The sequence below is a fragment of the Phoxinus phoxinus genome (assembly GCF_949152265.1).
Source record: "Phoxinus phoxinus genome assembly, chromosome: 24".
Taxonomy (NCBI): domain Eukaryota; kingdom Metazoa; phylum Chordata; class Actinopteri; order Cypriniformes; family Leuciscidae; genus Phoxinus; species Phoxinus phoxinus.
This window is the reverse complement of record NC_136899.1, coordinates 8,992,797-9,020,763: the sequence shown is the minus strand read 5'-3', so window position 1 is coordinate 9,020,763 and position 27,967 is coordinate 8,992,797. Positions and strand designations below refer to the sequence as shown.

The 27,967-nt window shown below is 36.1% G+C and overlaps 2 protein-coding genes across 4 annotated transcripts; one reads left to right on the top strand and one right to left on the bottom strand.

Moving 5' to 3' along the window:
- The first annotated feature begins 47 nt into the window (after nucleotides 1–47).
- cip2a (cellular inhibitor of PP2A) lies at nucleotides 48–23,359 on the top strand. 2 transcript variants are annotated; one of them, XM_079602244.1, is made up of 22 exons: nucleotides 48–161; nucleotides 414–544; nucleotides 1,451–1,598; nucleotides 1,694–1,809; nucleotides 6,851–6,945; nucleotides 15,230–15,326; nucleotides 15,444–15,566; nucleotides 15,724–15,869; nucleotides 15,951–16,026; nucleotides 16,410–16,637; nucleotides 17,345–17,504; nucleotides 17,929–18,070; nucleotides 18,475–18,574; nucleotides 18,660–18,778; nucleotides 19,766–19,955; nucleotides 20,160–20,234; nucleotides 20,320–20,430; nucleotides 20,670–20,866; nucleotides 20,983–21,096; nucleotides 21,922–22,004; nucleotides 22,120–22,238; nucleotides 22,388–23,359. In XM_079602244.1, the coding sequence occupies exons 2-22, from the start codon at nucleotides 443–445 to the stop codon at nucleotides 22,535–22,537; spliced, it is 2,691 nt and encodes an 896-aa protein (XP_079458370.1). In that variant the 5' UTR covers nucleotides 48–161; nucleotides 414–442; the 3' UTR covers nucleotides 22,538–23,359. The 2 variants fall into 2 exon arrangements, with proteins under 2 accessions (XP_079458370.1, XP_079458371.1); XM_079602245.1 differs by having other exon boundaries at nucleotides 59–161; nucleotides 1,697–1,809.
- On the bottom strand, nucleotides 23,315–27,849 carry hhla2b.2 (HERV-H LTR-associating 2b, tandem duplicate 2). 2 transcript variants are annotated; one of them, XM_079602246.1, is made up of 6 exons: nucleotides 27,704–27,849; nucleotides 26,781–27,086; nucleotides 26,343–26,597; nucleotides 25,635–25,919; nucleotides 25,379–25,470; nucleotides 23,315–24,951 (listed from the first exon to the last, which is right to left on the bottom strand). In XM_079602246.1, exons 1-6 carry the CDS (start codon nucleotides 27,843–27,845, stop codon nucleotides 24,904–24,906), a joined length of 1,128 nt encoding a protein of 375 aa, XP_079458372.1. In that variant the 5' UTR covers nucleotides 27,846–27,849; the 3' UTR covers nucleotides 23,315–24,903. The 2 variants fall into 2 exon arrangements, with proteins under 2 accessions (XP_079458372.1, XP_079458373.1); XM_079602247.1 differs by lacking the exon at nucleotides 23,315–24,951 and adding an exon at nucleotides 25,107–25,160.
- Nucleotides 27,850–27,967: the final 118 nt, after the last annotated feature.

The following is a 27,967-nucleotide window of genomic DNA, read 5'->3' as shown; positions in this document are numbered from 1 at the left end:
CTATATCTTAAACTGAAATATTTAGACATTTGTATATTTCGCCAGCAATCCCCCTACCCCTTTCGGATAATGGACTCCTCCGGCGATTCGAAGTGTTAGCGGGAGGAAGTTGCTGTTGTAGCATCGGACAGTGCTGTGGGGAACTTATTCTAAACTTTTAAGTAAATACTACCTAAAATAAAATATTAGACAATGTCATTTTAAAATATAAGAAACCTAAATGCTTGATAAAACCGTTGTATGGGAGAGATTAAGATATATCGTTTATTTAATCTCAGTAATATCGTCTATTATCAACTAACAGTTAGCATAACGTTAACTTAAGCCCACTGTATGTTTACAAAACATAACGTTAACGTTAACGTTACATAGAAACCATTTAGATAGTTATTCGAATCTTTTTTTTGTTCAAGGCCGCCATTGACCGTCCTTGTGGGTAAAGATGGATGTATCGACCTGTTTGAAGTCACTTCTGTTGGCCATCCGTCAATACAGGAATAACAAAAGCGCTTTAAATGCATCACAGCTGCAGAAACACATTGAAGTGAGTGATAGCTGCTACATTTTTTCAATGCGATAATTCAAAACGATCAGTTTTATTTGTGTGATCTATGTCAATTCTGTCATCTTTTTGTCACCCACAAGTTGTTCCAACTTTTTACTTTTTAATACTGTGAAGTAACGTTACGAAAGGAGATGTTAGGGAATGACGGTCTCAGTCAACATTCATTTTCATTTATCATGTCCATCATACAATGGAAGTGAATGGTGACTGAGGCATTCTTCACCTTTAATGTTTTGGAAGGACATAAATTGTTATATAGTCAGTACAATTTTCATCTAGTTATGCTTTAAAAAAGTGTTTGTATTATTTCAGATGCCACAGACACAGAAATATTATCATGAGAGGGACCCCCATCCTTAAATTTAAAAAGCAATTATATATATTTTCATGTATAAAGACTTGTTAAAAAAAAAGAATATAAATACGTATGTGTGTAATACTGTGTATATATATATCATATATATATATATATATACACAAACACACACACTTTTTTAGTGCCAATTGTACTTATTTTGTATTTATCATATTTTCTAGTTGCTATAGTAGTGCAATCTTGAATGCATTATTTATGTATTAATTTATTTAAATCAACATTATATTAATTTTCTTTATTTTTATTATCTTTTTTATTATTTATTTCACTCCTCACTGACCCCCTAGCATTTCCCTGCGGCCGCAGTTTGAAAACTCCTGTTCTAAAAAGAGATTTGATTTTCTATAAATTGCTCTGTGTGAATGGAGTCTCTATTCTGTAAAAAAAATTAGTTCAGTCGTCAAACACTCTAACTCATTGTGGGCAGAAGTGACAAAAACTGTTTATAAATATAATTTACTTTAATATAAAATATCTAATATTGAACTGCTATTTTTTTAATTCTGCAGGAAGTTTGTGGGCTGAAATGTGGTGGAGTGCTGTTCTCAGGTCAGGTGCTGCCCAGCGAGTGTCTGAGTGGACTCATGGAAGTAGCTGGAGACCCCAACACCAATCACACACTGACGGGGACCATTATATCCCTGCTGGCACAATTTGGTACTAAACTCTTTAACATGGTTATACAGTCAGTACATAGTCACAAACACATCCCCAACTGTTTACCCATGCATGTACTTTTCTTAATGGCCCAGCAGCTTCTGATGGTGAGGCCAAAGAGGCTCTTCACAGCAGCTACAACTTCACCGGCACTCTGGCAGCCATAATCCACTGCAACAGAACCACACCAGAAGAGCCTCTTGTGCTGCAGGTGAGAGTTCCTGCAGTTTTTTAAGATGAAGTCTGCAACTTATATGCGTCAAAACACAATACTGGTCTTGGCTTGTTGTTAACATCGACATGAGGTCTTAAAGGGCATATTGCAGGTTAGAGTACCCAGTGCGCCAATGTATAGAACAATAATGTAGGAACTAGATTTAAATATAAACTTATACTTATAAAACGCTATTTAGGCTTCTGGAGTCGTTTTTGTGAGAAAATTTTACTTCCGCATTTGAAAACCGCCAAACCGGAACTGATGTAGCATGGGGGAGCGCGGTCAAAGTAAACAATAGGAAAGCAATGGATCGCAATGACAGTTCGGACGCTGAGGAAATTGTAGCCTAAATGTTTACTCGTATGACGGACCTCAGCCATATAATTATGAGCCTGATATGAAGCCAAGAGACTCTAGACAGGTCAGGATTAGACAAAACAACGGTCAGAGGAGACACATTGAGCTGTGGTCTGAGGAGAACAGGGCAGGGGTCTCGGTGAGAGAACAGTGTTAGCTTATAGATGTATTCACGTTAGCCGACGATATGTATAACACTATGCTCAGATCACAATATTGTAATTATGTGTCAGGCAATAGCAAAGCTAGTATTTAGACCCTTACCTGCACGTGTATGTCAGCCATTAGGAGACAGTTTCCAGAGAAAGAGGGACATTATAAAGGTTTTGAATGGCCCCACTTGGTGATAATGAATAAAAAAATAATCACAATCACAACTTTCTTACTGTATAAAATTTTTATATGTAGAAACAGCCAACACAAACATTAAAATTCGGAGTACAGATTGAAAATGAACATTATATTATAATAATAATAAGTGTCGGCTGCAGACTTGCAAGACATTACAAGTTTATGGAGGATACGTTAATGAATTAAATTAAGACAAGGCACATTTTGTAAAACAATTGTAACGTTACAATAAGTGATCTCTGACGGATCCGTGACCGTCATGTTTCCCACCGGTGGCCGACCCACATGCTGACGGCGGACCGGGCGACCCGATGAAGGAGCCGGGACAGTGTGCACACATCGATATCGCCGTCATCATATAACGTAACGTTAACTCATCATATCGCCGGGATTATAATCATGCAGTCTATAGTGAACGCTACACACTACCGCGTTTTTCAAAGCAGACGCAGAAGCGAAGTCCCGTCTCTTACCCTGCACAAAACGCACACAAACACGGAAGAAAGCACCATCCTTTTTCTTGTTCGGAAACCTGTGGACTCGATGTTCTGACAGGCCATAATTCACAGTCATTTATCACGATAATTATTAATTGAAATACAATAACCACCGAAAACACACTGAATCACGACCGCTTCAACATAATACCAGCCTACTCTGCACTGAGCGAACGCAGAGCCGGCAAACGACTCCCCATTCTGACGTAATATGACGCGGTGGTGAGAAAAAAAGCGCTTTTTCAACACGGTCAAGGAAACTGTCACGTTTTCTACTAAATTTGTGTCCTTATGTCTGGCAAAACAATTTTTAATCATGCATTTACTCTTCATATGGTATTTTCATACAAGGTTATATATTAATTCTGAAAAAAAAAAACCCCTGCAATATGCCCTTTAAAGGAGAACTCCGGTCAATTTTAACATTGAGCTCATTTTTTTGTAAATTTGGAGTGCTGTCAATACAGAGAACAATGACAAAAAGCAGTGTTGCCTACACCGTGTTATCCTCTTTTTAAAATTTGCACCCTATTGACTTCAAGTTTTAAACCTGCTTTTAGCCTCTTAACCTGTTAGCCTTCAGCGCCACTTTTGAAAAATCCCCAGAAATTGCATACCCAACCTAAAAAAGATTCAATTCATTGACCCTTCGTCCTAAAAGCTCAAGTATGGTCTCATTTGAAAGCTGACACCTGGCACTTTATTGGAAATGTAGAATGAATTATTGTCATAATGAAAAAAAAATTATGAATAGCTTCAAAGTTGTGTAAGTTATTAGAAATTTATTTTTATGAAACATCTTCATGAAAATTAAATTGAAGTTGGCCCGTCAGCACTCTAGAAATGCACTCCAGCTAAAGACACATGTCTGACCATGTTATATTTAAAATTTGAAGGTGATAAGTCTAAAACTCTGTATTTTGTTAAATGTTTTTCAAGATCATCTCAAATGACTTTATTTTGAATTGACTCTAAAATGCAAACTTGTGTTTATTGTCATCTATTAGCATCTATTCAGTCTATTGTCTCTATTGTTTTGTGGTGCAAACGAGCCCCATTCAGTGTCACTCTCTCCTGCTCACATTTACACCTTTCCAGCCGGCTTATGGCCATAAATATTATTTTCCTTTGTCTCCATTATAATCGCTAACGACTGGCTAATCACGGTGTTTCACCCCCTAATTTCTTTCATAATCTTCACTTCACATTTGAAACTGTATCAAATGCCTTTCTCAAATAAAGAAATATTTCAGTAAGCATTCCGATTTAGAAAAAAAATCATAAAAAATAACAGCTAGATGGCAGGTGCAACTAGAGAGCTAGCTAGCATGTTAGCTTAGCACACCATCAATACACGACAATTTATGAGATTAAAACCCTGTTTTATGCTCCAAACTTACTTTATAGCGCAAGTCGAGTGTTTTAAATAATCTTCTATGAGCTTATTTGGCTTCAGAAAAGAAAATCAGACAGAAAATAAATGAGTTTATGGTATTCTGCATGTTTGTAAAGTCTATATCGATTAGCATTGCATTATACATATAATCTATTATTATAAAAATACCTGACATGGCTCGAAGAACACAGGTAAATCAAATATCATTGCAATCATGTTTATTGTCTTCAAAACATCTTTATCTGCATGTTATAGCGATATCTGAAAGCTAACGTTAGCTGTGTTTATGTCAGTGACGTCCTGGAAGGTCACAGGTTATTTCTTCTTCGTGAGCTTTCATATTTGGAAAAAACTGTGCATAGAGCGCCCTCATTCTGCTGTATGGATTGAAAACACAGTACATCAGAGTATCCAGCGCTCTTTATGTATACATCGACGCATTTGGATATAAATTCAATAAATATTATTCCTGTCTATAGAAATATGATGTAAACCTATGATAATATATCAATATTTCTCCAAATCTGCACATTTTTGAGCCAAAAGCCCTGAGGAACGTTGTTTTGTCACGCGTTCTCAAGACAACAGCACCGGAGTTTTTTTCTGAATGGAGCAGCTGACGCTCATAATTCATATTAAAGGTATCGACTCATTTTTTCATTACATAAATCCTGACACAAATTAAGACATAACTGTCACTATAAGTTTCTCAGAATACAATAGTGGTCAAATACTGAAACGTGAGACTTATATATTTTTAATGATGTATAGTTTGTCAAGGTAATAACATTAAATCTGATAGTAACTTTGAACTATTTAAAAAAAAAAACGCTTCAGAGCGTCCTCGCTCTGGTGAAGGCTAACAGGTTAAAGGTTGTATTAGCGATTTCAGGCGCAAAAATAAATGATCACATTCATCTAATCTTTCCTAACGATCCGCTAGCTGCCCGCCCCATAAGCAAGCTGTCAAAAAAAACGCGTCTCTGTTGGCAGCCTAGGCTCTGAGATCTGCACACAAAAACAATCGGTTTCACAAACACTCAAAACCCAAATAAATAGTGTTCAACCAATCACCGACAGGGACTGGGTGTTGTGAGGTTTTGCGCTCGTGCACTCAGCCCTCACAACACCCAGCCCCTGTCGGTGAACGGTTGAACACTATTTATTTTGGTTTTGAGTGGTTGGTAAAGGCAATTGTTTTTGTGTGCAGATCTCAGCAATCGTATCTCGATCTCAGAGCCTAGACTGCCTACAGGGAAGCGTTTTTTTGACAGCTTGCTTATGAGGCGGGCAGCTAGCGGATCGTTAGGAAAGATTAGATGAATGTGATTATTTATTTTTGCGCCTGAAATCGCTGATACAACCTTTAAAGGAGAACTCCAGTCAATTTGAACATTGAGCTCATTTTTTTGTAAATTTGGAGTGCTGTCAATACAGAGAACAATGACAAAAATCAGTATTGCCTACACCGTTTTATCCTCTTTTTAAAATTTGCACCCTGTTGACTTCAATGAGGCAAGTTTTAAACCTGCTTTTAGCCTCTTAACATCCTTGATGTGTCATAGAAGTGCCCAGCCATGTTAGATGATTCCTTCAGAGTGAACACGGGTGAATCTGACTGCAGTAGATGTGAAAGATATGAATAAAAATGATGTTATTTCAGCCAGCGCACATACCTGTATTTACATCCTGTTTTCGGTCGAAGTCCAAAGTAGTCGATTGTCGAGTTCACACGCAAAAAATGAGCTCAATGTTAAAATTGACCGGAGTGCTCCTTTAACTTAAGATGACCTAATTGTCCATGTTACAAGCCAAGACCAGTATTGTGTTTTTGATTAATATTCAATGTGACTTACACTACCATTTAAAAGTTTTGGGGCAGATTTTATAAAAAATGTTTTCAAAAGAAGTATCTTATGATAACCATGGCTGCATTTTATTTGATCAAAAATACAGTAAAAACAGTAATATGTTGTTATAAATGTTATTATAATTTTCTTTTATTCCTCTTATTGCTAAATTTTTCAGTCTTCAGTGTCACATGATCCTTCAGAAATCATTGATTCTAATATGCTGATTTGCTGCTCAATATATATTTCTTATTATTATTGAAAACAGTTGTGCTGCTTGATATTTTATCAAGATTATTGGATGAATAGAAAGTTCAAAATAAATCTTGTAACAATGTAAATGTCATTACTGTCACTTTTGATCCATTTAATGCATCCTTGCTGAATAAAAGTATTAATTTCCTTTAACAAAAACCCAAACTTTTGAACAGTGTATGAATTACTTTATTAAATGCTATTTGATTGCACAGATGTTTTTCAAGGTGGGTTGAAGTTATCCAATTGGACTGGATTAAAAACAAACAGATTACCCTGGGGATTATTTTATTAGGTCTTGTGAATAATGTCTCTTATGGTCTCCACAGTGCCTTAATGTGTTGCAGCGCCTAACCTACAACGTGAGGACTCTGCATTGTGTTTCACACATCCATGAACTCATCAACTTTCTAATGCAACACGTGTAAGAACCACATCATTCACTTTTCCGCTTTGTGTGCTGATGTTTGTGTGATGTAGATGGTGTTGTGGCAAAAATTCATCAAACAAACATCACTGCGTAAGGGAGACTCAGAGTCAAATTATAAAATTAAAAGTATTTATTCTTGCAAGAAGGAGCAGTCTAATACACAGCTGTTACCCTGTGCAGAAGAGTGACACACCCCCAGACAGACTGAACCAGCTTTTATCTAAGATTCAAGGTCTTCTTCTTCAGAGCCCTCCTCCCACAGTAGTTTTCCATCCAGTGGTTTTCCATAGACAAGGAAGCCATAACACTAGTTTCCATTCGTCACTAGAGCCAACTCCTAAGCCCTCCTTCACCAAATGGCCTTCTGACATCTAGGTCAGAGGTCCTCGTTCGTCTGTTCTCTGGAGTGTCTCTCCCTTCTGCCTTCCCAGGTACATAAACAGAATCTTCTCACACTAACAAGTGAGAGTCACACATGTGACATTCTTTGAATCATCTATATTTTACTAAAGATCAGTGAATATCATAAAATAGCCACTACACTCCTCACTTTTTATCATTATTAATCAAACATAATAATAATAATAACAATAATAATAAAATGCAAGTTCAAGTCATTACATCACCATCCTAAAAGATCAGTCTCCTTGAACCTGTGAAAAAAAAGTTTAGAATGAAGAAGCATAAGGCTGTTTTTTTGTGGGGGAAAGCCCCATTAATTATTTAGCAAGCAAGTAAACAATTTACTAATGCCGGGCTCACTACCGCAGTCACACTAGTAAGGAAAAAGATTATAGCACAGTAGGAAAACAAACAGATAATAAATAAATAAATAAATAAAAATAAAAAAATAAAAAAAATCCCTCAGTTTCAAACCCTGTCCTTGTACGCCATCTCGTAACACGGATGACTGCTACTTTTAACCCTCTTTACATATCAATCGTTCTCAGAAAGAAAAAGAAAACATCAACACATTTAACTGTAATCTCTACTTGAATCATCTGCATAATTTTGTTCACCATCATCATCATCCAGATAGACTGTCATTTTCAATTGAACAGACATTCCAGTTTTCTCACATTCACCCATGAATAACAAAATTATCAGAATAACACATACAATCATAACTCCTACACATTCAACATTTTCCCCATATCCATTTCCCTAACCATATTTTGTTCTTTTACTTTTAATTCAATCAGGCAGTGGTTCTACTTAATAAGCTTCAATAATAATCCCCATAATTTACATGAATTAATAGATCTTCTCTTCCTCAAAACATTTGCCTTAAATATTTTCTAATGAATCAGTAACCAATCAAATCATTTGTCATATACCAATATCAATACTAAACCCTATTTTAATATAATCAGATAAAATCCTCAAAATCATCACAAAACCACATTCTTAATTCATTAGTTGGCCAACATCCTCTCGCCCCATGGACTAATGGGATGGTTGCGGCCTGTTGGTGTAGGTGAGCGGCTTGGACCCAGGTGTCACTGATCTCCTGAGATCACAACCACACCCCCACCGGAATGAACCACTTCCTGCTTGCTGTCACCTGTGAATGGAGACTTTAAGTATTTTGTTAGTGACTGCTTGTCTTTCCCTCGTCCCTTTTGGTGTGACCTGTGGAATTTTCACCATCTGTTTACAAATTGAAACATATTATCATTAGACATTTCTTAATAAAGTCAGAGTCCTTTTCCCCTGAAAAACACATATCGTTCACAAGTCAATATTCATACATTTGGAAGCAGAATCAGTTCAGCTCGATGCAATCCATCCTGACATTCTGCAACAGGAAAATTTTAAAGTTATGCTCTGCCATTATTTCATTGGGCACATTTTGCCCTGTCTCCCAATCCTGCATGCTCTCTGTAAAGCAAAACAAATTTTCGAGGTTATCGTCAGATAGTAAAGTACGTAGTTTCCACGGCCTTCGATGTCCTGGCGTTTCCTGTTGAAACAATCCAGACAGCAATTTTGTTAGGCAGAAGAATGGCTTCTTTCAGGGCTTTTACCCAATTACCCCTAAATAAACCATATTTGGCAATTGTTATACCATCCCCCTTTTGATGGTCGACACAACTCGATCATCAATTTAACATAACATTTAACATAGTGTCTTCAGACAAATTTCCTCCAGACATCTTTCTCTGTCTCTGAAACAAAAATATTACATTCTTCACTTAAAGCCACAATTTCATTTTCTTATCGAAGTATTTGAAGGCCAACGGCCCTCAGTCTCACTGCGTATCCTGCTTTTTCCCTGTTGTTTTGTCTCGTGACCATTTTTAAAAGTCATCATCTCGTCAGGTCGTGCTGTACAGACTTGGTCAATGTCAGTCAAAAAAACATTCTCCTCTTGTTTACGATAATCATATATGGCTCTCTGCATAAATGATATTGACTTAGCCAATGTGTCACATCTTTGTTGTTGCTGTCAAATCTATAACATCTTCTTTTATTTCAACCCATGATCTACAACTCCACAATTCCAATTTATATAAATACCTAAACTTATCCAAAAGTAATTCAAATCCACATCATAAATGACAAAAGTAATTACTACCAGACGGAGCGTGATCTTAAAGCTCGTCCCATGTGCTCTATCATCTTCTCATCAGATTCACTCAGCATTTGCCTTTACAATTTGTCACTTGCCTTAACACATCTGTAATGAAAAAAAAACACTCTCCAGAGGTTAAAGACACAATATACTCACTATTCAGGCGGAATAGCTGCCCTACACTTAACACCTACAAGACATAAAGTGCTGTCCCCATCACACACACTTATGCTAGACACACATACAGCATGTTAACTGCTCATTTACAATGTTCGTTTTTTTTTTTTTATATATTAACTCTAAAAGTATAATATTTAAGGTTTAAATAAGATTTAACCTTCACATCTTTCTGTAGCTTTTATATAATTTTACATGGCCTTTCAAACCGTTTCAAATGTTCTATCTGTTCATTATTCATTTTTCTTTAGAAAAATCCGCTGGGTTGTTTTGGTTCATTATCATTATTTTGTTTAAACTTGCCTTACCATGCCTGATAACAGAAAGACAAACAGAGTACCAAGTCCCTTCCTCCACTCAGCCGTCTCTCTTACACAAATAATCTTTTCAAACAGCCTCCTAAGACTGAAACTTAATTAATCATAGAACCCTTAATAGTTCATAAATGTTAATATACAAATGTTTAACTCAAATTAGAACCATTACAATAATCTAAAATACATTATGCTATGAGTATTTATAAGGTTATCTTTAGTTTGAATACTTGTATAAATTCTCAATTCCTAACCTTTGTTATCCAAACTCTACTAAAAACTGTCTTAATCTATAGCTATCCACCATGTCTCATGATTTTCAGGAGTTAAAACCATCTTATAGACATATTAGTTCAAAATCAACACTTCTATAATTTTCCTTGCCCATAAGGCAACAACATCATGTTCCTGATACAAATTAATAAGTTATGTCACTGTCTCCCCAACAAATAATGACAATCAGATGGTCCCAGCTGGCTCCTGAAAGCACATCTCCCATCAGCTCTTTATCTATAATTTCCATCAGACTTGTCACAATTGAAAACAAGCCATACAGTGAATTGCGGGGTTTTCTCTGGTGAGTGGTATAGAGGAACTTACATTTTCTCGGTCAAACAATGCTCTGCTGACCCCACAATGCTCTGCTGACCCCAGTTGGCCTCTAGTAGTCAGCGCTCAACTCTCATACCTTCTCACATATAACACCTCCATCCGGAGATGCAGTGTCCGGGACCCCCTGCGTTAGAATGTCTCCTGGCCAGGAAAATCATCCCGTCTTTGAGTAGCCACGTACCCACTGGTGACCCGCTCGCATCACACAATCAGTTTCTTCAACAGAACTCAGCTGTTTTTCTGGAGCTTAGGAAAGACACATTCAGGAGTCACCTCTATCTGGACTGCATGCCTAATAAATGTTAAGGGAGACAGGTTAATAACAACAGTATTTAATCACTCAAATCTGTTAGACCTGTCTGAATCAACAAAATCACAGTGAACTTTATTCACATCCATCTGTTCAGTGTACATCTATAGCATGGTCATAGGTCCTGTGTCATGGTGAAGGCTAAGATCAGACAAATACGTTACTGGTCCTAAAATAACAAAGTACAAAAATGTCACTTCTGTCATTCAGGTCTACATTATTATTTTAAAGACTCCTTTAAAGTCATTCAGTTTTACAATCTAAAATATTTAAGTACTAATTGCCCTCTGAATGGCAATGATTTCCTTTAACATGATTTCTTTTAACATCTGTGTCTATAATTTTCAACTGAAACACTGTGCTTTACTAAATAGCTTATTGTCATGACAGGCTAAGATAACAGCCTTCTGACATTGAATGAGACAGAGACTCTGAGGCCTTCAGGACTTGGTACACTTTTTTGTCATACTAAACATTCTCTACTTTATCTTTTAATTCTGGCAGCTTAAGGCATCTTTGCCAGAAATTACATACGCTTTTCAATTTTAGAATAATTTTATAGTTGTCTTTTGCCCATACATCAGGGAATTTAGACATTACAAATTTCCACTCATATTGAGTCAGTTTCAGCCAAGTCCCAATCTTATCTTTTGAAACCAAAACATCTTCTAGCTGCTTCATGGTCAACACCAAGCTGTTTGTTTAATCAGATCCCTTTCTACAAAATTGTTTTTACATTTAGCAACCCAGTGCTACTGCTTCTGCTTATTTGATATTAAATACAAATAGTTATTCTATTTCTCAATAAGGTTTCATTATAACCTCTCAATTTTAGTTGTCAGATTCTCAATTACAATCTGCAAAAAAAATGTTTAAGCGTTTCATTAAAAGACAATCATCTTTTTAGTTACCTTTACAAATATTTTCCCTATCTGTAATTCTACATTTACTGGTACTTTAGTTATTTTCCTTTTAAAAGGATTTCCTTACAACTTAAATCTTTCAACTTTCTTTTCTCTTTCAATCTACTTACGACTTCCATCTATCAACTTTCTTTTCTCTTTCAATCTACTTACGGCTTCCATCTATCAACTTTCTTTTTTCTCTTTCAATCTACTACCTTTCTGAGTGGGCATTTACAGTTACTGCTAAATGCAGCTGACCACAATTAAAACACTCTCTGTCCCCTTGCCTATAGTTCGATCACCTTGAGCTTTCTAGCAGCTCCAGCTTACTGACACCCTTGAAGCAGTGTGTTCCAATCAGTTTGTAAACAGAGCTGATAAGCAGTTCTCTGTTCCTCTTACAGTCCACCAGTGGCGGATCACACTAGCCAAATCATAATCTTCATCATTATTGGCAGAACATTCATTTTCATAAACTGCACAAATGTATAAATTGTTTCTAAGCGGCTTCACAAAGTTTCTGTTTAACTTTAACACTTGTCCAGGGAAATTATCCCCGACCCATAATTTCCTTTATAAAACAGACAATGTCTTTTTTCCCTCAATGACTTAATATCAACAAAATATCCAACATTTTACATTATTTAATTCCAAAATCTGTCTTTACATTTCTCTAATTCGGTATTATCATCAACAACACTGATTACAATAGCAAGTACACATTTAACACCCAGAAGCCGGGCTGAATAAGCACGCGCTGTTGCTGTACTCTCAGCATAGCTGGAGTCTTTAGGTTCAAAAGATAATGGTTGTCAAACCAAAAATAACATAATTTCACTCTTTATATTACCATTAAAATATAGAATTGTTCCCCATTTTGCTAAATGAAACATTCATTATCTTTATTTCATGTTAATCCCTGTTAATCATACTCAATACCTTATTACTATTATTATTAATCTGAACCTCACTTTTCATACCATTTCTTAATCTGACTTAACAGGCGTTCATAAATAGTTCCATACATTTTATCAGAAATGTTATTTTCATAACATACATTTTCTACAGTTGTTTTCTTCTCAAAATGGTTAGTCTGCAGATTCAACAAGTATTATCATTACTGTCTCTGTCCCACTTATCCTACTTACTGTTTTTACAGAAACCAAAATATCATATTACTCAAATCTCAATCCTTCACAAAGAGGATCAACTTTTGTTACAAAAAATCTTCTGACATCTAATGTCATGCATCCATCTAATGGATGAAAAATAAAAACCCTTTTATCAGTTATATTCAATCTTACTATATGGAAATACGTTCTACATCGACTCTTTTATCTGCTTCAAGCCAACAACTCATTGTCTTTTCACACTTTTACACACGTTGAACGCAGACACAACAACCTTTGTTTCTCTCTGCCCTGTTCAACTGATTCCCGCACCGTCTTTAATCTTGTTTCTCAATATCATACATTTCTGCCCTTAATTTCTATCTCATTTGACAAAACACCGGTGTACCAAATTTCGCAAGCTTGCTTTTGAGACTTCCCCATATTAGCCGCTCATCTGTTTTCTGTGGATTTCTCTTTTACGCGCGTTCTCTTTATTTGTCAAGCGTCCCCGACAAACCCGACCTTTCTTTTAACCCAGTCGGACGGGTTACACTATTAGTGTCACTATTAGTGTCCTCCTAATTACGGTTTACCAAAAAATCTGTTACGACTTTCTTGGCTCCCCCTAATTAGCCTCAGCACCCAAAAATAATTTGCTCCGTGGTGGAACAATTAATTTCCAGGTACCTATCTGTATGAAATGTCTTGGTCTGCCACAGTTCTCAATTAATTCCAGATTATTTATCTGCTTGAAATATCTTGTTCTGTCACAGACCTCAATTAATTTCAGATTATTTTCCTCGTATCTGTTTGAAATATCTTGATCTGTACGTAGATCTCAATTAATTTCAGATTACGTACCACAGAAAACAGTTCTCAGCCAATATGGTTCAATTTCACTCTTCCCCCAATTAAACTTAATTTAATTACCTTACTCAGAGATGTTGTTCTGTGCCACCTTGAGTTCTTTTGATTTCCAGTGGTCGATCCTCCCGGGGCTCTGACATCGGCCGGCCTCTCTCTCTCAAGTTTACGAGGTAGAGCTGGAACTTACTCAGTCCAGGTGGCCAAACACCGTCCGATCTCAGGTCCAGGAGGCATCGTCCAAGGAATCTCACTTCTGACACCAAATTGTTGTGGCAAAAATTCATCAAACAAACATCACTGCGTAAGGGAGACTCAGAGTCAAATTATAAAATTAAAAGTATTTATTCTTGCAAGAAGGAGCAGTCTAATACACAGCTGTTACCCTGTGCAGAAGAGTGACACACCCCCAGACAGACTGAACCAGCTTTTATCTAAGATTCAAGGTCTTCTTCTTCAGAGCCCTCCTCCCACAGTAGTTTTCCATCCAGTGGTTTTCCATAGACAAGGAAGCCATAACACTAGTTTCCATTCGTCACTAGAGCCAACTCCTAAGCCCTCCTTCACCAAATGGCCTTCTGACATCTAGGTCAGAGGTCCTCGTTCGTCTGTTCTCTGGAGTGTCTCTCCCTTCTGCCTTCCCAGGTACATAAACAGAATCTTCTCACACTAACAAGTGAGAGTCACACATGTGACATTCTTTGAATCATCTATATTTTACTAAAGATCAGTGAATATCATAAAATAGCCACTACAATGGCTCAGCCACTTTTTAGCAGAGCATTCTTCATGTTTATAAATGTACCAAATGGTGTATATAACTACATTACTGTTCAAAAGTTAGGGGTTAATACAACCAGTGGTGAAATAGACAAAAGCAGCAAATGCAGTTTTTTTTTAGCACAAGAGGAGTTTTTATAGTAATACATCAATACTTTCAGAGTATTATGGTCAGAGCATTTTTCAGGTTACAAATGATAAAAATCAAACCTAAAACTATTAATGTTCGAGAGACGTGCTGTCAATAAGGGCTACAAATAAAATCATGATATTGACTAGTGGTCACAAGTCTTGTCTATGAAACGCTTTTTGGTTTCTCATTCAGAGGAAACCGGCTTGTGTAGTGGAAAACCACAAAACTGAACTGACTGAATCATGGAGGGCTGTCTGTTTAGCAGCTCTCTTTATAAGGTGCAAGATGAAATAAAACATTGCACAGAAATTCTTACACATGCAAAATTTCACAGAATTGGGTATTTGACACCCTAGATTAAATTAAGTATACTAAGACGAACAGTAATTGTTTCTTTTTGCTTGTTTTTAAGAAAGCATTTATAAAAAAAAAATACTGAAATGTTTTGGAACGATTTTATTGTATTAAAATGTTTTGCTTTTATGGTTGTCTTTAGCCAGTCAAGTAATGATGACACTGTAAAGGCATGCCTGGGCCTGATGGCCAACCTCTGTCGACACGACATCTCAGTGCAATCACACATTAAATCTCAGGTGAGGACCAGCATTAGCTCTGCATATAAACTCTCAATATCAACTTTTGTCATTTTTTGTTAGTGAACTAACCTGCTGATAAATATTATGCTTACTTGTCTTTTTTTTTTTTTGCAGAGTAATGTGAAGGCTTTCTACAGAGCCTTGATTAATTTCCTGGGTCATAACTGTCTGACTGATGTCGTCTTTGCGCTATCCATTTTATCAAGTTTGACTCTTAATGAAGAGGTTGGGCAGAAGGTAGGTCAAGATACTCAACTGTTCGAGACACAGAGAGCTGTTGTTGGTTAGCACACATATCTTTTTCGTCATCTTGTCTTGTGGATGGAAACAGACCTATACTTGTTTCCATGTGTGGTATCGAGGTTGTATTACTTTGATGGTTTTTCTTTTGCAGCTGTTCAATGCAAAGAACATTCATCAGACCTTTCAGCTAATCTTTAATATCACTGTCAACGGAGATGGCACATTAACCAGGAATTATGCTGTGGACTTGTTAGTGGATCTCCTGAAAAACCCCAAAATAGCTGATTACCTGACCAAGTATGTGTTTATTGGAGATCGATGGCACTGTTTGAAATGGCTTTCAAAGGAGTGTCTGAACATGTTTATTTCTCACGTCAGGTATAAACACCTATCGGTCTGTCTGTCCGAGGTTCTCGGGCTCTTACACAGCAAAGATCCTGATACTGCATCAAAGGTGAAATACATTGTGTGTGTTTTTTTATTGTTATGCAAAATGTATATCAAATTTTCAGTCATTAAACATTAGCTTGTAAATCTAAAGGTCTATGGAGAGGGTGGGGTTTACAACCCTGGTAAGATCCCATTTACAAATCAAAACAAAATAAATCTTGCGTCGGCACATCCTGGCATTCTATTATTTTCTCATACCAGTAATCATATTCTTTGTTCACACATAGGTCACTCATACTGTTAATTTACTGGTAATGTTACAACTGCCATTGCCACAATTAACTAATTTACTGGAATTTAATTTACCAATAAAGACTGTATGTGTGAAAGGGGTTAATGATTCTAGTCCAAACTGGTGCAGATAGTCATAAGTTCTTGTCTGTGCAGGTTATGGAGTTGCTGGTTTCTCTGTGCTCAGTCCCTGTCCTGCGTAAGCTCGTCTGCGAGACGGTGCTCCGAGCTCCAGCCCCTCGAATACAGCCTGGTACTAGAAAAGGTGTCCAGGCTCGAGGGTCCGAACCAAGTTTAGCACTCGTCCACTGGGTCACTTCACCTCTGGATGGTCCAGAACAGTGCTACATGCAGGCTCTGTCCCTGCTGACTGAGCTTTTCGAAGTATGCTGGTGTTTCTTTCAATTTCAATTTTTAAAAAAAATACATATTGTTACAAAACAGCTTTACAAAGAATAGCGCCTTACAAACGCCCAAGTAATAAGCTCAGTGAGAGAAGAGAACCACCTTAGATGTTTTGTGTACAAAGTAGGGATGCGCTGACATCACAATTCTGTCCATAATTATAAATGATTAATTAATTTTCATATTTTGGCCAAGAACTGATGTTAGATAAATGTTTTTTTAAAAACATTGTTTAAATAAAACTCTAAAAACTAAAACCAGTCATTTTAAATGCCTAAAATGAATTTAGACATCACAACATTATAATTTACAGTATGAACAATGGATATTCATTTTAAGATTACTTTTTAGTGTTATTAAATTGTTAGTGTTTTTAAAGATGAACTAAATGAGCATTTAATGTGTGATGCACAATTAAATCTCCAATTTTGACCAATACTGATAAATCAATCAAATTGTGCATCCCTAATAAAGAATTTTAATAATTTCATTTAAGATATTCATTTAATAGAATTCATTTATTTGTTGTATATAAATAATTTTTCTGATCATTTTCATAATATTTTTATATAATAAATTAGGATTCCATGCACAATTCAAATAGTTGAGATGTAGGTTGGGATCTGTTATCATGTTAGAGACTTTCCGCCTTATTACTCTATTAATTTTTGCTTGTGTTCCTCCAGGAGGCGATTGATTCCTCTCTGTGCAGCTCAGCTCAGTCGTTTGTGGAGCTCCTCCTACAGGAAGTGTTGGTTTTGCTGCAGTCTCCAGACTCCACTGAAGGAGACCAGCTGCTAAAGAAACACTGTCTACGTGCAGGCCGTGTCGTCGACTTTCTGCTAGATATCCTCACTTATTCAGCACAAATAATCACACTTCAACAAACATCACAGATCAAGCCGTCTGTTCGATCCGTTACTGTTAGTAGCCAATCAAAATGGGCTCTTCGAAGGCCAATGTCAATATCTACACAGCCGATGTCATTTATAGTAATGAGACATGCTAAAAATGACTGATATTGAGTAAAGATTTATTGACAGTTTATAAATAAATTAGAATATGTAGCGAATTAAATAATTACAACCAAAAATGTGCTATCAGGACAGAAAATCTAGACATGTCAACATAGAACTAACAATATGGGAACTGTTGTTCATTATTTTGGCTTAAACATATATGAATTGACCACTAATTTTATAGTCGTACTTGTATTGTTTCTGTCTGATTCTACTGTGTGCATTAGTAGAGATTTCCTTGACTCTTTCACTGCTTTGTGGTGACGATGCTCTGAGGATGCTGGTGTCTCAGCGGCTCAGTCCTGAGGTGTGTGTGTCACAGGTGGAGCTTCTGCTTTCCTACTGTCAGGAACTTGCTGGGTCCACCTGCACGACCTCCAACTACCAGCTCAGGTAATTAAATATTCTGAAAATAATACCATTTGTGAGAAAGTATTGACAATTACACTACTGTTCAAAATGTTTAAATTTTTGTAATAGTTTTTAAAGGAGTCTCCTATGCTTACCAGGGCTACATTTAATTGATCAAAATAGTCAGAATAGTAATATTGTGACATTGTTTTCTATTTTAATATGTTATAATTTAATTTCTTTATGTCATGGCAATGCTATATTTTCACACAATCATTCAGAAATCATCCTAATATGCTGATTTGCTGCTCAAGAAACATTTCCTATTATTATCAATGTTGAAAATAGCTGTGCTGATGTTTTTGTGGAAATTGTGATGTTTTTTTCAGGAATAATTATTTGAATTTGGTATGACTTTTTGAAGTTGTCAGCATATGTATCTCTAGTCAGGTGTGCTCTGAGGTGGTGTTGAGGACTCTAGAACTGATGAGCCACCTCAAGCAGCAAATGCCAGACATGGAGACGTCCTTCTACAGGATCCTACAGGTACGAGACTTATGCCGCCCTCCCTCAGAGTTTCTGATATATTTATTACGCTTCCTTATTATGACCTCTTTTCCATTGCACGCAGGATCAGCGCATGGTGACGCCTCTCTCATTAGCTCTGACCTCGAACTGCAGAGAGCATGTGCAGGTAGCGCTTCGCATACTTTTTGAAGCGGCCCCGCTCCCTGACTTCCCCTCTGTCATGTGAGTCGACAGAACACATCGCCACAGTGTGAACTACTGTTCAGAGGTGTAAAAACGTTCAAACCTTTTGTTGTTTCAAACCAGAATGAATTTCTTTCTTATGCTGAACACTCTTTTGTGTTTAGCTGAAGAAAGAAATTCATACAAGTTTGAAACAACTTGAGGGTGAGTAAATTATGACAGAATTAAAAATTTTAAGTGAACTATTCCTTTAATGATTGAATGTACATACTGTAGGAACATGCTATAAAACGCTCAGAAGTCCTTAGAAATCACACATTGGTTACCACCCACAACTCCCTAGCATTGTAGTGGGAAGTTTTTGCACTTTCAATTACTATGTTTTCGCCTAAAACCGTGTGAATGTTTAGCAACCAAATTGTACACTACCATTTACCATTGTACACTGAATTTTTTATGTTTTTGAAATAAGTCTGCTCACCAAAGCTGCATTTATTTGATCAAAAATACAGTAAATAATGTACTGGTATATGGTGTATTTACTGAAGTGCTGTCTTCACTTAAGTTATTTGTTGTCGTTGTTTTTGTTTTGTTTTTTGTTTTTTTGTTTTTTTATTAATTTATGTGTCATTACTAATACTGTAAGTGAAGGTTATGTAACAGTGTTTTGAAAAAAAGTTCAATAAATACACAGTAAAAAAAAAAAAAAAAAATACAGTAAAATTGTGAGATATTATTACAAATTAAAATAACTGTTTTCTATTTTAATATGTAATTTATTCCTGTGATGCCAAAGCTGAATTTTCAGCATCATTACTCCAGTCTTCAGGGTCACATGATCCTTCAGAAATCATTCTAATATGCAGATTTTTCTCAGGATTCACTGATGAATAGAAAAAAACATAATTTCTTTGAATTTGGAAACTTTTGCAACTTTCTGTTGCAAACTGAAACTGTTACTTATCAATTTAATGCATCCTACCTGACTAACTATTTTTAATTTCTTCAATCTTTAATTTCTTTAAGTCTAGGGGACAGTATTGCTGCGAATAATGCATATCGTCAGAGGGACAGCGAGTTGTCGGTCCGAAGCAGTTCTGCTTGTGATGATGTGTCCTTCGTGGGGAAGAGTTTTTCCATGATGCATGCCGAACCCTCTGGTTCTGCTTACCACAGTATCGACAGCCTCATCAAGAAGCTTCGAAACGGAGTAGAGGTGACTGCATGTGTCTGGATATGTGCAGCTGGCAATGACTTATTAGGTCTGTGACCACAATGTCTGCAAATGTTCCATTGTGGGTTTAGTCCGGCATGTATTTCCGAATAGACAATAGAAACGTGTCAACAAGTGGGTGGCATGCTCGAATAATGAACCAAACATCGTCAAACATGTTTTGTTTCTCATGTTGTGGTGTTGTAGTTACAGGAGAAGGTCAAAGATGTACACATGTCAGAGGTCATTGATGTGTATGAGCAGAAGCTTTCTGCACTTGCGGTAAGTGACCAAGTTATGCTGAATCTTCCTGTGTATTTTATTTTAACTTGTGCTGAGGTTTGTAATTGTATGTATTTTTATCTAGTGTAAAGAGAGCCGTCTGCAGGACCTTTTGGAGGCCAAAGCACTCGCGCTGTCACAGGCTGATCGACTTATTGCCCAATACCGCTGTCAGAGAGCTCAGGCGGAAGCTGAGGTTTCACAAAATGATATATATATATTTTTTTTCCGTTTACAATGCTAACCACTTTCCACACTGCTTTTAATTATGCATGTTTCTTGAGTTGCATATATGAGCACATTTGTTTTTAACACATTTAAAATGTATATATTCGACTGTATGAGCACATTTATTTTCTGTCTTATTCTCTTGTTTATTGCTCTTTGCCTCTTTTCAAAGTTTTAATTTCTTTTAATCTTTTTCTCCCATTCTAGGCACGTAAATTAGCCTCTCTACTGAAAGACACAGAGCGGAGGAAAGAGGATCTGCAGACGGAGTTGAATGATCAGCTGTTGGAGGTGGAGAGGCTGAAATCGGACAGCCAGCAGCTCCTGGAGCACAACGGGCGTTTGCAGGCAGTGGCTGACCAGCATCAGGAGCTGAAGGGCACATACAACCAGCTGCTCTGTAGGTCAGTGTCCCTCTCTCACACACTCACAGACAACTTCTTAGCCCTTCAGGAATGGATCCGTCAAGTGATTTGTTATAGATAAGCAACCTCTTCTTTCTCCTCTTCCCTTTTTTTAGGTATGACAAGGGTGAAGGGATGCTGAAGGAACTGCAGGCTGCCCATATCTCTCTTACCCAGCAGGCCGAGGGGCTGAAAAAGATCAATGAGGGATTAAAACTCGAACAGGAGAGGTCAGTGTTTGAAACGTTGGTTTGAATGTCAGGGATTTTTGACTCATTCAAGGGTGGCATAAGGCATAAACCAATTATATGATTATTATTTTTGCTACTATTATTATTATTAATAAAAAGGTTTTATCAAATATTAATGTTTTATTATTTGTTATTATTATTATTAAAGTTAGACTATGCTTCATGCCACCCTTAAATGAGTACAATTATTATATTATGATTATTACATAATCCAACTCAAATTATAATAATAAAAAATATGATTGTTATTATTATTTTTCACTGAAGCTGGGTTATATGGAATGCCACCCTTGAATTAGATATTAATATTATCATTAATAGTTGTTATATTTTTAACAATAACAAATAATAACAATTTATTATTTTATTAATAACAATAATAGTTATATATAAATATAATTAATTATTTATTATTATTATTATATATATAATATTATTTATTTACTATTATTATTATTTATTGGAGTTGGCTTTTCAACCCTGAATGAGTCAATTTTATTGTTGTAATATAATTTTTAACAATAATAGAACAAATAATAACACACTTTTTTTGAGAGAGAATTCATTTGATTTACAAAAGTCAATACTGAAAAAATAAATATGTAATTGTTGTTATTTTTTTATTGGAGTTAGTTTACCAACCCTGAATATGTCAAAAATAGTATTATTTATACTAGTAGTATTTATTACTACACACACAATAATAATTAACTTGATAAAACTAAAAAATTGACTGTTGATAGAAAAATAATACCTTGAAAATGATTGAATGATTTTCAAATATTTGGTCTTCTATCTGCTCAGGACTCTTGCAGAGATGGCAGAAAAAGAACAGCAGATAAAGGGCCTAAAGTCTGACGTGCTGGAGAAAGACAGAAATATAACGGGTGAGAAAAAAAGCTTGAGTCATATGGGTTTAATGCACTTAGTGCTGTTTCCGTCATACACACTTGTGTGTTTGGTGTGAAGTATACAATTATGTGTCTTGCTGTGCTGTATTAGGTCTTCAGAATGAGCTGAAAAGACAAGAAGAGCAGATCCATGAGATGGGGGAGAATATTTCCATCCTCAGGAAAGAGCTTAATAAGACCGAGCAAGCCAGGAAGGACAGCAGCATCAAGGTCCCGTCAACACTCATTCAAACCTCTTAATTCATACTATCTATTAAACAAAACACTAATTTAGCTTGAAATATATTACACCTGCTATATAAACGACAGATAGGCTGCATAATGATCCAGTGTTTTCTGTTGTTGAACTCATTTTGTAGGCTTCCTCTCTGGAGCTGCAGAAGTCCCAGCTAGAGGCCAGGGTGGAGAAGATGGAGGAAGATCTGAGCAAACACACACAAATGATCGCCATGATACACAGCCTCAGTAGCGGTAAACTCAAAGACGTCACCGCAAACCTCTCTCTGTAACACACACATTCTCATGTACACCCAATGAAATACTTCACACGCGTAATGAAGTGAAAATAACTTATTTTATCTGTTTTGTCACTTAATCTGTACTAATCTGTTCAATGCTTCTTTTTTTTTACTTTCGTGAGCTTATGTATGAATGAATGAATGAATTGTCAACAGAACATTATTCTGCTTTCATTTTGGATTAAATTCATTTGAAATTATTTCAGACTGAAATTATTCAGCTGCATATATGATGTATAGAATTTGGCCACCAGAGGGCGCTGTAAAATCACAGTTTTTGACAGACACGATTTAAACCTTTTCTCCTTTTTGTTTTTCAATTAACAAGAATAATTGTTAATTCTTAAACAACAACAAACAATCCTTATTGTATTATCCAGATCATCATAGAATGTCTATCAGAGGCATTCTGTCCAACTGGACATGTTCATACAAAAGTGGGTTAATGGTGAGACGTGATCATTCTGAAGTTTCACATTGCATAAGATGTTTTACAGCAGAAAGTGTTTTATCAGGGCCATTCGTGTTAAAGGTATGACTTCCTTCCTTGACTTCCTTGTTAAAATTAAATCTTCCTTTAGGCATGGAAAAATCACTGATAGTTTCTGTTTATTTAATTCATGTGCACTCTTCCATTTAAATTATGTTTATTAATTATTAGTTTGTAGAACATTATTTGGTAGAAAACCACAATGTGCAAATAAACCAGAACAAGAGCAGGTATACTAATGCATAACCCTGAAAAGGAGGACTGAAATAGTATTTTTTTGTGTGTATAATATTCTCCAATAAATTGTTTTATTTACAACTTTGAAAAATCATTGTTTACAGTGTATAGAAGAAAAAAAAGACAGTTTATACAGCTCAGAAAATAAAACATTATTAATCAAAAATATAATTTCACACTTAACGTTCAAGTTTCAGTGTTGCATTTGAATTTTGTCAGAGCCTGATTTGTTACATACTTTCATAGTTTTGACTAGTTGTCTGTCAGCCAATCAGATGTGGCCGTATGCCAGCACATGGTACCACACATTGGCTCTTTGAGGGATATTCTGACATCTGAGTGTGAATGTTTCTTCAAGAGACATGTGTTAAATGTTTGAACATTCTCTCAGATTCTCACAGTTTGTCAGATTCAACGCACTAACTGATAAATCATTATCAAGTTTCAAGTTTGTTTCATTTATATAGCACATTTAAAAACAGCAAGCACAGCTGGCCAAAGTGCAGAACAACACACACACACAAAAAAAAACACAGGGCAAACTACACATTCATGATAGCAGACAACAGACTAAAAAGTATTTGTTGAACCATTTTCTTAAATATTAAAGCTGCATTTGGAATCAAAAGCTTAGTGTAAAACAATTGCCAGACTTTAAATTTAAGAAGAATAATTTTTCCATCACCAAATTCTGATTTATTTGTCAAATTAATCGTATGATAAGTTTTTGTTGTTTTATTGCTAGAGGTGTGTATCCTTTATGACTCGTAACGTGACTCAGAGTTTCACATAGTTTAGAGTAATTTACCAAGCCCTCTTCCGGCAAATTTCATTTTCATTTTAGAAACGTATATTTACATCATTACCTTCATAGCCAAATTGATCTTCATTAAATTAAATAATACTGCAATTTAGACTGTAACCAAACAGTTTACAGGTTTACATGTAAATAACAGCACCCACCCCCCCCTCCCACCAATCCCCCCCCCCCCCCCCTCCAAAAAAAACCCCCAACAACAACAACACAATTGTCCCTATTAAGTCCCCTGTTTAGTGTCTTCATTAATCGACAGGTGGATAGACAGCTTAAATATCACAACCATTGTAGTGTTGGTATGTTGATGTTTCCATGGCCACAGATTAGCACCAATTCAAACAATCAAGCAAAAAATAAAACTCGCTGGTTTGCATATTTAGTTTCAGTCACAGTAACTTTAGCTTACTACAATTCCTAACTTGCTATAGAGGGACTGACTCTGTTGGGGTTTGTTTCAAGTGAAAGTGCTTTCAGAAGTCGGGTTAGTGTGGAATCTGCTAAAACTGGTTTTATGCTCACGTCATGAAACTGAGAACAGAATGACAAGAATCTGATCTATCCGTAATGTAATGCGTAACATATTTCAGTAATGTAAAATATTTAAAAAATGGGAAAGATAGTCCTTCAGTATACAGAAAACATTGTCTAAAAGGCCTGTAAGCTGGCAGTGAGTTTAGAAGGACCATCGAGTCGGGGCAGTGACTGTTTCAATGATGCTTCAGACTCAAACCAAAGCCAAAACTTGGAAAGTACAACGTGTTTCAGAAGCATGTTTTCGGTCCCATTGCACTCGATGGTTTCTCCTGGCATATCTTAGACTTCAATAGTCTTCTTTTTTATCTTCAGGCTTTTACTGTGGTCCTGAATAATAAATAAGAATACGCAAGATAAGGTGCTGAAATTTCTTGTCATTTTGCTTTTCATATAGATGATGTAAGAATTTGTTAATGCATCTCCAAAGCACTGTGCAAGGACTTGATGAGATGTCACATTTCTGGTTATTTATTACCATTTTCCAAGTTTACACTTCCTTAGTCTGATGTTGGTGCCGGTCCATATCTGCACCAGTTCTGTGTGAAGGCACATGGCAGCTCAGTTTTAGGTTAGCATATTGAGGTAAAACGCATAGTTCTGAGTTTAAAAGTTAAAGAGGAAGACAGATTTATTTTAATGATATAAAAACTGTGGATATGGTAATGGTCTTATCTCTTTTGCTTTTTTTGTTAAGTTTCAAATGTATAAATAAAATTATTATATAACAATAAAAGAACAAAATAAAATGACTCACGTTTTGTGATTTCTTTATCACAACAAAAATGGCAATGGCAATGGCAATAATGGCTGCTATAATGGCGATACATATGTAGACAGTTTCCAAACCTGTATGGAAAGAACAGAGGGTTAAATCTCTCCGACTGATGCCTCAAGTGCTATGACCATGTTCAACACATTTTTATCTGCTTTATATTTATTTCTTTGGTGTTTGTTTTATTGCTTTACATAAACAGAACCTGAAGCTTTCTATAGTATAAATGTTGATATACCTCTCGATGAAACTGAGGCTTGCATGATGTGTCTGTCCCCGTCTGCACTAGTGCTCTCACATGTGTATCTTCCCAATTGCTCTTTATTAAGAAGAGAGAGTTTAACTTCTCCATTTTCTGGAGTAAAGTTAACCTTGTCCTTCCACTGTTCAGAGATTTCTTTCATAGAGCTTTTGCTGTCATATGTCAGGACAGTGGTGGAAAATTTCAAGATGAGAGTGTAGTTGACATCCTTAGGGACTGGACATTTGAAAATGAACTCGTTTTCTGGGAGTTCTGAAACCGCTAAACATTTAAAAAAAAAGTTTTAAATGCATTTTTAACAACAAAATTGACATTAATTATATAAAAACAAAGAGCAAAAACATTAATGACTCATACTGCACTACACATCATTTTGACCAATCAAATGCTTCAGAATGAGAATCCCCGCCCCCTACCACTGTGTGTGAACTAAAGGCTACTGGATATTTAAAAAGGGGCACAGCACAGCAGAGTTATTTCATCTTCCATTGAGATTTCTGAAACAGAATATGTTACATTCTTGATATTACTAAAAATGTTCTGTCCGCTTTATTTCCACATTGAGAGTTTGATCGTATCGTATGTCGTATTTCCGTCCAGTAGTGGAAAATGAAACTAAAATAGAGCTGCCTTTATTACTCACCTAATCTTAAATATTCTGTAACTCCAGAATCTTTAATTTACCTTGCTCTTCCAGAGTAGCTGTCTTTGTCCTGCCCTTACTGGTTATCGAGCAGCTGTATTTGTAGGTACTGGTGACACCCACTTTAAGTTCACTTGTCACCATAAACAGTTTTTCTTCTGTTAGCTGGAAAGTATTCAATGGCTCGTTCGCCGGGGGATCTGAGGACCACGAGACTTCAGGTTGTGGATAAACTCCACTGGTGCTGCAGGTGACGGTATCATCTTTTAAAGTGATATCCACTGATTTAACTGGAGCTAAAACAAAATATTAACAGTATTATTTTCTCTTTCTAAATAAATGCTTTCTTTCACCATAAGACGCATACCATCTAATTTAGACTCATCGGAAAGAAAGGTCATGAGATATTACTAGACTATCTTTAAAAAGTCATTTTGTTTAAGTTTTTATTTAAGAGTTTCAGAACTTCTTCCTCTCACCTTCTACAGACACAGACACAAACTTCTCATCATTTGTTTTGTCATTGGCAGTGTAGCACCTGTACCGGCCTTCATCTTGGACCCTGATGTTTTTTAGTAAGAGTGAAACATTTCCATTTTTGATTTCAGATTCCGGTAACAGGGACGTTCTTCCCTTGTAGTCCTCGGACTGATGGCTCAACTGGTTTTGATTGTAATAGAATGAATGCACTGGTTTACTGTCCTTGTACCAGTGGATGATGTCAAGGTTGGTGGATCCACAAGGTAACAAACATTCCGCAGAGTAGATACAAGTGACAAAGATGTCTGTAGAAACACCAGTGTCAAAAACAAAACACAAACATACTGTCATAAGACTACACAGGTAGGTGTATTCAACTACTGTCATGTGTGTTGTAAGTCATTTTATGTAAATAAAATCATGAATAAAACAACCTCAATAAGGTCATGGAGAATTAAGTTGAAATAGCTTTTGAGAAATGCCTTTAGGCTCAAAAGAGCACCCGGTTCCAATAAGTCTGTAATCATTTACTGTTGTATCAAAGGTCAAATGAAAGGCTTTTTTATGTTTACTTTCAGCTGAAAGTGGTTAAAATAGTTTTTTTTTTATGACTGATCATAACATTAGTATAAATAAGAAAAAATTTAGCCTATTCATCTAAAATGTAGATGTATTACATCTGAGATTGATAACAATTATTTCTATCTCTGTAAGCAATACAAACAATCACCCTGTAGTTCATGACATTCACATGATAAAAAGTTAAATAAACATTGATACAATTAAAGTTACAATTAAACATTTAATTACAGAGGTGCTCACAAGGTTGTATAACTGTACAAGGTTTAGTACTTTTGAGGCTGTATTGATCGGTATTTATCAGACATGTAAATAAATGTCAGTAGATAGTTTAGTTTCTTACCTCCTAAAGTTACAGGCAGAATCCACAGAAAGATCACCAGCTTCATAATCTCACATAATATTAAACTATTTGTGTGTCGTGTGTAGTCTGTCAGCAGTTCTTTTTTAAAATTGACATAACCAGTCTCTGTGCTGACAAACATGGAGTTCGGTCATTAGAACTCCTCCTACAAAACAACGCAATAATCTTTGAACTTTGTTCAAACCTGTAATCCTAACTCAGCCCAGGAATGACACATTCCAACAGATTGTGAGTATGAGATGA

What these genes read in the sequence shown, in the direction of transcription:
- cip2a (XM_079602244.1), top strand. Translation starts at nt 443, where the DNA reads ATGGATGTATCGACCTGTTTGAAGTCACTTCTGTTGGCCATCCGTCAA. An exon ending in AATCACACATTAAATCTCAG is followed by an intron (nt 15,327 to 15,443) that starts GTGAGGACCAGC and finishes TTTTTTTTGCAG; the next exon opens with AGTAATGTGAAGGCTTTCTA. An exon ending in CCTTCTACAGGATCCTACAG is followed by an intron (nt 18,575 to 18,659) that starts GTACGAGACTTA and finishes CATTGCACGCAG; the next exon opens with GATCAGCGCATGGTGACGCC.
- hhla2b.2 (XM_079602246.1), bottom strand. Translation starts at nt 27,845, where the DNA reads ATGTTTGTCAGCACAGAGACTGGTTATGTCAATTTTAAAAAAGAACTG. An exon ending in TCTGCCTGTAACTTTAGGAG is followed by an intron (nt 27,087 to 27,703) that starts GTAAGAAACTAA and finishes GTGTTTCTACAG; the next exon opens with ACATCTTTGTCACTTGTATC. An exon ending in AGCTACTCTGGAAGAGCAAG is followed by an intron (nt 25,920 to 26,342) that starts GTAAATTAAAGA and finishes TTAAATGTTTAG; the next exon opens with CGGTTTCAGAACTCCCAGAA.